Source organism: Gekko japonicus, unplaced genomic scaffold (assembly GCF_001447785.1).
Source record: "Gekko japonicus isolate JY-2015 unplaced genomic scaffold, Gekko_japonicus_V1.1 scaffold33, whole genome shotgun sequence".
In the NCBI taxonomy this organism is placed as follows: Eukaryota; Metazoa; Chordata; class Lepidosauria; order Squamata; family Gekkonidae; genus Gekko; species Gekko japonicus.
Window position 1 is genome coordinate 858,889 of NW_015174272.1, and position 12,363 is coordinate 871,251.

General features: G+C 44.3%; 1 protein-coding gene across 1 annotated transcript in view; it reads left to right on the forward strand.

The window, feature by feature from the left end:
* Positions 1 to 576: 576 nt before the first annotated feature.
* The window catches only part of PTGES3 (prostaglandin E synthase 3), a 29,817-nt gene continuing 18,030 nt past the window's right edge, over positions 577 to 12,363 (forward strand). Inside the window, exon 1 of the mRNA XM_015423657.1 lies at positions 577 to 1,037. Coding sequence (XP_015279143.1) covers positions 1,036 to 1,037 — 2 coding nt within the window. The 5' untranslated portion in view covers positions 577 to 1,035. The remainder of the gene's footprint in view (positions 1,038 to 12,363) is intronic.

Genomic DNA, 12,363 nt, shown 5'->3' on the forward strand with positions numbered 1-12,363 from the left:
ATAGATTTGTACGTTTAGCACGCTGCACACAACAGTCACAGCAGCCTGAAGGATCAGTGAGAACTAGAATCTTTTATAAATCTTCCTAAAGAAATTCACATGTGCTTTCAAAGGAGGCATGTGGTCTACGTCTTATAAACGGCAGCTCTTGAGCAGCCCTCACAGTTGGATTGGTTGAAGGGTGACGATAGGGTTTATTTCAAAGCAAAGTTAAGCATGTAATCTGAATATACAATTCACAGCTGGTGCACTAGTAAACCGGTTTACTGTACTAAAACCTCCAGAAGAATCTGAGTAACTGAACTGACCCGCTTTTGTTTTATTCAATATGTTAAACGAGGCTTACTCGTAGAATTTAAAACGTGTCCTGGATTACAGCCTAAACTCCAACCAATAGCAGGGGGGAGGGTTGAACTAGTAACTTGATCAGGACATTTAGTTCAGCGCATGCGCTTTGTCTCTGAGCCTGAAAAATCTAGAGAGAGCGAGAACGTGCGCGAAAGATGGCAAAGCGCACGCGCAAACTTGTGGGTTGAACAGTAGTCTGAGAACGTGCGCGAAGGACACAAGGCGCACGCGCATTGAGAAGGAGCAGGAGGCGGTGGTTTGGGGAGGGGGTAAAGGCGCACGCGCACTAATAAGAGGCCTGGCAGCGCTGGTATGCACGCCGTTGAGGCAGCGAAGCGGTAAAGGTGTTGGCGGGTAAAGCGCATGCGCTTTCACGTTGCGAGTTGGTGGGAAGGTGGTGCTAGTTGGTGGTGAAGGGAGGGTATTCTGCTGCGTCACTAGCCCCTGGGAAGTTGCCGTTGACTGAAGAGGGACGGAGAGCGCGCGCGCGGTGCTTTGTGGGTAGCAGGCCTGAGCCTTTGAGCCTTGAGAAGGAGCCGCAGCCGCCTCGTCCTTGCCGAGAGTCCTCCCGTCCCGCTTTCGTTTCCCCCGGCGGAGCCCTTCGAAGAGACGGAGACAGAGGAGAAAGAAAGGAAAGGAAAGAGTTAGATAACGGAGCACGAGCCGGAGCCGTTGACGCCGTTCACCATGTGAGTGAGTCTGGGCGGCGTGAGCTTGCTGAGCCGGGAAGGATGGAAATGGATTTGGATTTATGTTGGGTGTGGGGAACCGGAAGCGGCGCCCCGCTTCTCTCTTCCTCAAAGAAAGTAGTGGGAAGAGTACCAAGAGTTCAGAGTGGGTGGTGGATGTGGGGCCTAACGTGTGGGGTTTTATTAGTGCCGCGGCTCGAGCGTTACAACTTGCAAGGGGGGGGGGGGACAGTTAGAAGTCGCACCTGAGTGGCTGTAGGGTGTCTTTTCCGTCGCCTTGGAGAAGTGCGGAAAGTTGCCAGGCATCCCGCGGATTAGGGACGAAGGCCTCCCAGGTCGGAGGGTGGTGTTTCTTTCAGCTCCCTTTCCAGTTGTAATTCAGCAGTGCTTAAACGGCACCTTCTGGGCCCAGCGGTTAAAGGTGCTGGGAAAGGAACACACGGGTGGGTGGCGGGGTCCCCGGTCGTTCACAGAATGGTAGCGCAAACCTGGGATCATAATTCCAAACTGCTTTTAACGGTGGCCGCTCTTCAGCAACGCTTCTTGGGGACTGCAGCCATAGGCAGGTTCGAATGTGCCTTAGAAAAATACCGAGAGAAGCAGGATTTAGTTGCCTAGGTAGTTACTCGGAGAAGAAAAGAGTGAAACTGGAAGTTCATCTTCAGTTTGAGGGAGGGGAGAAGGACGTGGTTTCGGGAGGGCTAGAGGGGTGGGAGGAGCAAGGGCCGTGTAGCGAAGCAAGAACTGTAAGATGCAGCATGTGTGGAGGGGAGCGGAGTGCAGTGGGCTTTGGAAGTGCTGCTTTTGGGGCATGGGCTGTAATAGGTATATGCGTGTGTGTGTGTTTGATTCAGTACAGGTAGGAGTGAAATGGGTTTGAGTGCCTGATGCCAGTTGAGGATTGACCATGGGAAGTTCATGGATAGAGGAGCATGAAGTGACTTGTAGAAGGAAGGTAGTGAAAGCGGTAGATATAAGGTGTGTATATTTTTGGCCTTTTCAGAGACATTTAGAAAGTGTGGCAACATTTAGAAAGTGTGGAGGTTTTGCAAATACTGGGTCCCTTAATATTTTCAGGCTATGCAGCAATTTCCATTTTCTTATTGGGGGGGTGCAGGGTAAGCACTTGTCATTGCTGCTCACTCTGATGCCCCTCCATAAAAATAGAAGCCTCAAAATCTAGGTTTTTGAAATCTCTAAGGCTAGCAAGTTATGTTAGTCATTTCTTGGAAGGGCCAGATATGTTCTGCTGTATTTTTCTTTTAATATTGGTGGGTTAATGCCCCCACTGATGGATCCTTGTGCATCTTAACAGCTATGCGTACATGCCATTATGCAAAGATCTGTATGCACTCGTTGAACAGTGTTGGTGTTGCTTTGAAGAACCAAGGAGGTAGATTAAGTGTGTGTGGGAGGGAGCAGCGCTCAGATGCCTTGTTCTAGGCATAATTTAGTGTCAGTAGAAGGAAAAGTAGATTGAATATGTTGCCTGAAACCTATGAGTGAAATAAAGTTTAGTTGCATTCATTATTTCAGAGATCAGCCTTAAAAGCAATAAGCATGTACATGGAGAAGCCTGGAGATGTTTTGACTCTGTACATGTTTTGTTACCTTGATCAAATTGCTGTAAACTCTGGTGTTCTTGAGTATAGATATTAAAATGCACTGGAAGCAAGGCTTGGTAATGATTTGATGACATTTCCTTGCTGATAGTGTTATCGATAGGGAATGCCCACCAGTGCATCTTAAAGTACACTCGTATACCTATTACCAATGTGTATTATAGCATGCATAGGAAAAAACAGCTTTCAGGGGTTAAATCAAATTGATATTATAATTGGTAATTTCTATATATGATGGTTTGTAGTTGCTGACCAGAACCCATGCATGAGGAGGATTCAGTTAGCTGAAACACTTGAATCTTTTGTGTTTTAAGGTATTGACCAATAGTTCCTCTAAAGATAAGTCTAGCTTGTCATTGTTGATGTTGATTAGAATTGTGAACACGCTTATGTAGGGCTTGTTTATAACCGAATGCAGATGAAATCATTGGTGTTTGCAATATCATGCTGTCAGCAGTAATCCTGCACACAGGATATTCATAGCAGGTTTGCATGTACATCATACGGCATTAAAATGAACAGGTAGAAAATGTCTTAGGCTCAGCCACTCATGTCCTCTTGCACATGGATTCTCTCTCATGCTCCTACTGTGACTTGCTGTAACCGTTGTTTGTCTGGATTTGACATAACTAGTTAATGCTGACCAGGATTGTGTGTAAACCATGATTTGAAGTGCATTTGGTGAAGTCTGGATCAGAATTAACTTTTAAGGAAGATGTAATGGCAAACTGGTTATTGCAAGCCATGGAAGCAAAGAGGGTACAGGAGCCAGTGGTAGCGTGGTTTGAAGACTTGGAAACTTTACATCCAGACTGAGCTGTTGACAACGACTTATGGGCTGATGGTTGTATTCTTTAGGAGACATTACATAAATCTAACCAGCAGGATCAGAATGTAGACACTAAATGGGTAAAGCAAAATGAAATAATTACCTAGCATAAAGGGAACCGGAGGACAATGCTTGTGGTGAGAATTTGGTATATAGTATTTGTAGTTTAAGTAAAAGCAAAACCAGTTCCCCAAGTTCTATCACACTATAGTGTAGCCAAGAATTGAAACATAAGGCAGGAATTGGCAGATGGGGGTATATATGCGACTCAGTGAGTTCTGTTATGGTAATAACAAATTGCCTGCAGTTAGCAATTCTTCGGGGGGGGATTGCCAAGGATAGGACTGGTTTCCCATCCCAGTGCTTTCCTTAAGTAGAACCTTCTCTCAAACAAATGTCTAGTTCTTCATTTCTGATTGGCGGGGGGAGAAATGTAGAATGGGGCATTATGATGGGACAAAACATGCCCCTATCTGGTAGTGTGTTAGCAAGCTTCCACCAAGGTGGCACCCAGTGGAGAAAAGAGGCAATAGGTCTGTGTTCATACAGTGCACACATTATGTCCATGCAGAATATATATCCACTTATTCTTCTTTCCTGTCATAAAGGCCACCGTTTTTCCAGTTTACATTAGCTGTGCTCTGCAACTAGATTACTACTCCTGAGTTACTAGTACTGTTATGGGTTAGCAGTTAAAGTAATTCTCTGGATAAGAATAGCTGGTTTATGGCTTGAAACATTTGAAACTAAAGAATTGTTGAAATGCTGTTTTGAGAAGGAATTGCCTTTCTACAGGGTGAAAAAAATAATCCCTCAAAACCTTGATTTGCCCAAACTACGAAGTCCCCCTTTGAAGTAATAATAATTCCTAGCAACTTTTATCAGAGGAAAAGGGCCAACACAGCAAGGTAATTGGGGGCCGGGTTGTCAAAAGGCAGGGAATAGGGGAACAAAATTCTGGCAGCCCATGGAGATGGCCATGTAGTGTTCTCTTTTCATATAATTTTTGAGTTGGGTCTGGGTGATGTGAGTAGGGGACCCTCAATGGCTTTTGGCAATCCTGATGCATAAGTAACTTTAGATACAGCAGGAACTGAGATATTGCTTAAACTCTTAGAAAGAAGCATTGTCCTTTTAAAGACCAATGGATTGCCATGAGGATCCATGGTATGTTTACACCACCATAGAATAGTGTAGTAAATATAAATAAAGGATAGGGGAATCTGTGTGAACAGGGAGATATTTGAGGGTAGTAAGTATAAATGTAATAAACTGTTGAGTATGTTTGCAAATGAAGTGCAAGAGCAAATGAGTTTACAGATATGTGTGTTGCAAGGTGCATTGCTACATGTGAGGGTATGGTGGCAGGGTGCCAGTGAAGTAAAGGGGTGTGTGTGTAAATAGAGGAGAGCAAAGGTATATGAGTGAGATGTTAGTTACTATCCTGCTTAGGATACAGCAGGATGGGAGCCACCCTCTGCATGTTGCCACTTGTCTTCTGTATTAAATGGTTTTGATTAAAAGAATGTTGCTTGTCCTGGGCCTTTGTGGGTGGAGCAGGTTATAAATGAAATGCAAGTTCATCACACATGGAACTAAACTTGTTTTATTTCCCACTTTATTTCGAAGGTTTCAGGTGGGCAAGAATACATTGTTATAAGAAATAGGGTTAAACAAATAGGGGGTATTATGATTGCCTGTCATAAAACTCCTCAACTATGCTAGGAAACGGGAGTCACAAAGATAGAACAGCAGCAACAATTAGGCTATTTATCCTTTTGATTTGGTACATAGATGGAAGTGTAGTATTTATTGACTGCATTTATACCCCACCTTCTCCCCACTGGGGACCCAAAGTGGCTTACATCATTCCCCTCTCCTCCATTTTATTCATACAGCTGCCCTGTGGGTCATCCAGTCGGCCATCCAGCAAGCATCCATGGCAGAGTAGGGATTCAGACTTGCTTCAGTTCCTAATCCAGTACTCTTAATGACTACACTGGTTTGCAGTTAGTGGTAGGGAAAAGTAATTTAATTGTTTTTTTAATCTATCAGCCTGTGAGCTATCTAAATCTGTAGATATCTGTAACATTTTCATCTTAGGTGCATGAACTGTGGGCAGTCATATCAGAAAGGAAGGAGTTCATAGCCTTATACCAGCTAGTTTCCCCCCCCAAATACAATTTATTGTTTTAAGTAAATAACAAAAACAACAATAAATAACTTGGAACATTCACATTCAATAAGTTGTACCAAAATAATTCTAAATTTTTACTTACCGTAATTAATAACGACTATAATAATTAAACTAGACACAGTAATTTCAGTAATCAAGGTCCATATTAATAATGTCTTCTAGAGTTTCCCCCTTGTTGTTGCAGATATTCAAGGATAGGTGACCAAGTTGAATACAATATTCTGGTTTTTTCCATACATTGAAACTTAATAGAACATGAATTTTTTTCCATTAGATAGATATACCATAATTTGTTGTACCATAAATGTATAGAAGGAGTATGTTCAGTTTTCCAATGTGTTGCCGTTACCAGTCTTGCAGCATATAATAGTATAGCTATTCTTATGTTGTTTACAGTGTATATCTTAATTTCCTCCCTATCATTTAACAGTATAACTTCGGGTTTAAATGGAATAGAGGTTTGTGTGATGTGATGAATGCTTTCTCAAATTCTTTTCCAAAAAACATATATCTTAGAACAATACAACCAACAATGCAGATAAGTTCCTTTCTCAGAACAGCCTCTCCAAAGTTAGGGTTTAAATTCTTAATGTGTGCTATTTGTACCGGGTAAGATACCAAAAAGATAAAATCTCCTTATACCAGCTAGTTGGTTCATCAGTGGAGTTGCTGCAGCAGAGATCTACTGAATATCCCCGTAGATTAGAAACATAACTGCATTTTTTTTTATCCCAATTGATTGCTTAAGGGAATGTTGACATAAAGTTGTTCTGAAATTTTTTCAGGGCATGCTAAGATTCCTCTAAAATCAGCAATTGTTTATGAGCTTCCTAATAGTGATAATGTTGGGTGACTGTTAGGGCAAACACATAACACAAAAGCCCAGCAAACCTGCCAGTACTTCCTATATACACTTTAGAACATACTCCAGATTCCTACAGTGCTTAGAGCAGTCATTCTCCCTCTGAGGGTGAGGGCATCTTGATGTATCTGTCCATCAGAATTGTTCCAGGCTTCCTTTCTCTTGGGCAGAGTCACCTACTTTGTTTGTTTCTCGTCTCATTAGGGAGAGTAGGCTTTTACAGGAGCTGCTCAGCAACTCAGCAGAAGGCACCTAATGCTCCTATTTCTATGCTTTTTACCTATTTCTTCTCATTTCTTTATTTTATACTCCTGTTTTGGCCTGCTCCTTGCCACCCGCTTCTGAGGGCGAAGGGGCTGAGGCAATCCAGAACGTCAACAAAGCCTCAGATGGCTTCAGTACCAAGGAAGATTGGGATCCCCTTGTCCATCCAAAAATGGGAGGAAGGGACTATTCCCCGGGGCGATCAAGCAGACATAGACCTACGGAAGAACAGCCAGTGGCTGACAAGCAAAGGCAGGGAGAGGAGCATGCCACACAATTCGACCATGCCCTTGGAGGATGCCTCAATGGCAGTGGCCTATTCAGGTGGGAAGATCCTCCAGGCTGATAAACGTGGTGGATGCTTGGGCTCAGCGCTCAAGGCCACAGTTGAGCAGTCACGATGGAGCATCACCATAGAGTAAGGTAGAGATGCCTCCTCTCCCAATCCCCATTTTCTGGATGCCTTCTGGAGATAGCAAGCTGGCTTTGTCATGCAATGTTTGAGGAAGTCCAGTCCCTGCAAAAACAGGCCGCATCTTTCCTACGTGGGAGCTGGAAAAGATATTGTTCAAGGTCCTCCAGATCACACACATGCCCGGACTGTTTAGGCGAGGAAGTGGGGAGGATTCCTCAGATAAGGGCCAGAGTGCAGGGCACCAGCCCTAGCTAGCTAAAGCAGCATATAAATATGGCAGTGCACAGACCCCGCCCTTCTCATGGTGACCCAGCCCCCTCCTGTTGGGACTGAGGGAAGTTCAACAGTTCTTACAGTAAGGAAAATGGGGAAATGTCTGGGGAGAAGATAAGTGCCAGAACAAGCTGCACGTCTTCTTAACCAAGAGGGCTATACTATTAGCCAAGGTACTATCTCTCTCAGAGCCCCCAGAAGCTGGGGAAGAAGGAACCAATCCTAAAGCCAAACCCCAAGGAACAAGGATTTTTTCCCACCTAGATTCTTAGTGTGGGGGAAAAGTAGTGTGGTTTCCAGAATTCTTTGAGGACCAAATGAAAGAGGACTGGGCATACTCTCTTTCTAATAAGCAACCTGGGTTTGGCAAAAAAAAAAATAATGTTATTCTTTGCCTAACCACACTATGGATCTCTTACAAGTTCCGTTAGTAGATGCTTCTGTCATAGGTCTCCTCTCAGGGGGCTTGGTTACTAAAGACGAGGACGGATTCCTATGTGAACAACTGGAATGTAAATCAGATTACGCTCTCAGAAAATCCCATGAGGCCTCAGCCCTTGTAATTAGAGCATCAGCCACATCATCTCTATACATGATGGCTTCTATCATTTGGGCTAGGAAGCTAGTTCACCTGTTCTGGAGGAGAGCACAAAGACCAGGACAGGTGCCAAAGGCTCCTTAGAGTGGTCACAATTATGGCTGATGCCACTCTGGACACAATGTACTCTTTCTCCTATGCTATGGCAGTGGCAGTAGCAGCACATAGAAGCCTGTGGTTCAGAGCTTGGCAAGCTGATTACTATTCCAAGCTAATATTAGAGTCCTTTCCATTTCAGGGAAAAAAACTCTTTGGAGACAACCTGGATGACATCCTGGTAGAAACCAAGGATAAGAAGAAAGCCATGCTTAGACCTTACAAGAGAGGTGATAGAAGGCAGAGCCTTTCTCATTCTTTTTGAAGTCACCATACTCTGCTGTACTTCAGGGGTGACCAAAGACACTCCACCTTGAATAGACAAGGATATTTCCATATTGAAGGGGGGGGGACCCCCAACCTCAGCCGTTTAATTCCAATAAAGAAAATAAGCCCCAATAAAAGAGAACATGGCACCAGATTCCCGCAAGTGGGAGGAAGATTATCCTATTTCCTCCCAGTGGAGTCTGTTCAGCATGGACCAGTAGGTAATGGAAATAATAAAAATGGGATATGCGATAGATTTTGAAATATTTCCCATTAGACAGGTTTCCTTACCTTCAAAATGCAAACAAAGGGAGCAAACCTGCCGACTGTGGAAGCCATTTGTCACCTAGTAAACATCCAGGCTACAGAACAGGCCCCTAACTGTGACATGTCATCAGGGGTTTACTTGATTCACAGTCCCCAAGAGAAGAGGGGACTGGTAAGTGATTCAAGATTTAAAGTACTTAACATATTTTTGGACCACAAGCACTTCAGAATGGAAACATTCAGATCTCTCATGGAAGTGCTTCACCTACAAGATTTTATGGCTTCCATAAACCTCACCATGACATATCTCAACATTCCCATTCTTCCATCTCATCACAGGTTCCTGAGATTTGCCTACAACAAGATATGCTACCAGTTCAAAATCCTATCCTTCAGGCTAGCGCCAACCCCAAAAGAGTTCTCCAAAGTGATGATGACCTTGGTAGCTATTCTCTGTCATCAGGGAATCCATGTTTGTGTGTTCCTGGATGACCTGCTGATCAGATCTCCAAGCCTAATACAAGCATATGCAGACTTTCTGTCCACCACTCAATACCTAGCCTGCCATGGATTCCTTATCAGTTCAGCCAAGAGCAATCTAATTCCACCTCAGTAGATAGAACATCTGGGAATCACAACAGATTTCCCTGTAAACAGGCCGGACCTGCCAGAGAACATCCAGAAAATGTCAGACATCACAAGACAACTGATACCCAGGTAATCATCAGTAGTGACACTGGCAAGGCTGCAAGGTCTGATGATCACTTGCCTGGACACTCAGTTCGTTGGGTGAGATTTCAGTTCCCTACAGTGGTTCCTGAGACCTTTCCAGCTGCAGATCCTTCAGATGACAGAAATTCCCTTGGTTCTCACCTGCCCTCTTTGACAGGGCCTTGCATGGGAGACCCCATGATCCAATCTGACCAAGGGCAAAGATTTCATAAAGCCCATCATAATCCAGATATTTACAGAAGTGTGCCTGTCAGGCTGGAGGGGGTAATCTCTCAGGGAAGACCTACACAAGGGACCTGGAACTTTGTAGAGAGAAAGATAAGCCTCAACCTTCCTGTGATCAGGGCAATCAGACTGGTCCTATTCAAGTTCTGGGATGCGATCAGGAGCAATCATGTCTTAAGAAGAACAAATAATATCTTCTTGAAAGCCTACATAAACAAGCAAGGTGGGGTCCAAGTCTTCGACCATATGCACAGAGATGGCATGGAGCATATGTTCAGAACGGAACCTCAAATCCATATCAGCAGAGTACATCAAGGACGAGCAAAATGTGCTAGCGGACTGGTTACTCAGAAAACAAGTGAACAACAATGAGTAGTCTCAAGATGGAGATATTCCTACAGATTGTGAAATGCTTCTGCAACCCAGTGGTGAACCTCTTTGCCTTAGACCTTAATCACCATGTGCCGGGCTTCATCTTAAGGTTCTAGACAGGGGGAAGAAAAAGAGTTTGATTTATATCCCGCCCTTCACTCAGAGTCTCAGAGTGGCTTACAATCTCCTTCCATTCCTTTCCCCACAACAGACACCCTGTGAGGTAGTTGGGGCTGAGAGAGTTCTGAGAGAACAGCTCTGAGAGAACAGTGGCTGACCCAAGGTCACCCAACTTGGCTGCATGTGGAGAAGTGGGGAATCAAACCTGGTTCTCCAGATTAGAGTCTGCTGCTCTTAACCACTACAGTAAACTGGGGAGCAAAGCAAACAGATGCTCTAATGTCCCCCTGGCCACCAGGCATCTTTTAAGCCTTTCCACCTATTCTGCTAATACAAAGGTGCTGAGGAAACTGAGACAGAAAAAAGTAACCCTGATCTGTATAGCCTTCAATTAGCTGCTCAGACTCTGCTTTTCAGCATCAGTGGAGTTATCAGTAGAAAATCCTTGGCAGATTCCAGTTGGTCTGGGCAGCCAGACGCAGCATGTTTACACTACTGACTCCATGGGAATTGAAAGGGAAAGATTCTAGCCCTGACCTGGATAGCCCAGACAAGCTCAATCTCATTAGACCTTAGAAGCTAAGCTGGGTCAACTCTGGCAAGTACTTGAATGGGAAACCTTCTTGAAATACCAGAGGTGGTAGGTGGAGGCAGGCTTTATTCAGCCACCTATTTGAATATCCTCCATGCCCCCAGTAGGGGTCAGTCACCAGAGGTCACCATGACTTCCAGGTACACACACACTCGCACATCCAAATAGAAAAAATACAAAAAAGGGGGAAAGACTCTAAAGACTATGCTATTCTGCAAGGATCGTATCACTCTAGTATCTAGAAGAGTTTCTGTATCAAGAATGTATAACTCTTAATGGAAGGCATATGTTAGGTGGTGCAAATGGAAGCACGTAGACCCATTCTCCCTTTTGTTACACCGTATTCTCAAGTTCCTGCAAATGGTGTCAACCATATGCTACACAGGTAAGTGGCAGCTCTGGCTACAGTGGTCCCAGAGTTTGATAGATGCTCTGTATCCAGGCATCTTCAAATAGTCCGGTTTCTCAAAGGAGTAGCTCATGTAAAGCCTCCAGTTGTCCATAGATTTCCTTCTTGGCCACTACATGTAGTCCTGTTAGCATTTATTCAACCTCCACTTGAACCTCTGAGAGAAGTTCCATTAAAGTGCTTGAGAATGAAGGTCTGTTTTTGACAGCTGTGACTTCGGCCAGAAGGGTCTCGGGATCAGGAGTGTTACCAGGAAAAGTCTTTGTGTTCTTTACAAGGTCAAGTGATCCTAAGAATGGATCCAACAGTCCAAAGGGCTATACGTCCTTCTACCATTCCCAGGAAATCATTGGCTTCATTCTGCCCTAAACCATTCCACCCCAAAGAAAAGGAGTGGCACATGCTATATCTTCAGAGCCCTATGGATCTACATCAGTCGTACAGCATAAATTCATAAAACACTCTTTTAAGGCAGCTATATGGTCATCTCTATTGATCATCAGGTCCTACAAAATGAGTATCCTTGCTTAGCTGACAGAGCCTTCAAAAGGAGGATATAACAGCAAGTGCTGCAAGTAGACTGATTTTCCCACCCAACAGGGGATGTAACTGCTGTTGGATGTCCTGTGTCCAGATGCCCTCCTCCTCAGAGTGAGAAAGAAACATTGGCACTTACTATGAGGGTTCCTTCTGCTCTGAGGAAGGGAGGGCATCTTGTTCCACCCTGATTTGAATGGGGGGATAACAAGCTGTTTTCTCCATTTAATGCCATCTTCTTTCCTGTCCTGTGTTTTCTGTTTCCTAAAATGTTGAATGATTTAGGGGCTGTGGTGGCTCAAGTGGTTAAGATGGTGAATTGCAGACCGGAAGGTTGGTAGTTCAGCAGTTCGAGACCCGAGTGCTGCATGACAGAGTGAGCTCCCGTCTCTGGTCCCAGCTCCTGCCAACCTAGCAGTTTGAAAGCAATAAATTGCAAGTAGATAAATAGGTACCGCTTTGGTGGGAAGGTAACAGCGTTCTGTGCGTCTCGACATCTAGTCATGCTGGCCACATGACCATGGAAACATCTTTGGACAGCACTGGCTCTTCAGCTTGGAAACGGAGATGAGCACCGCATCCCTAGAGTCAGATTCGACTGGCTTTCGAGCAAGGGAAATCTTTACCTTTACCTTAGTATAGATACTGC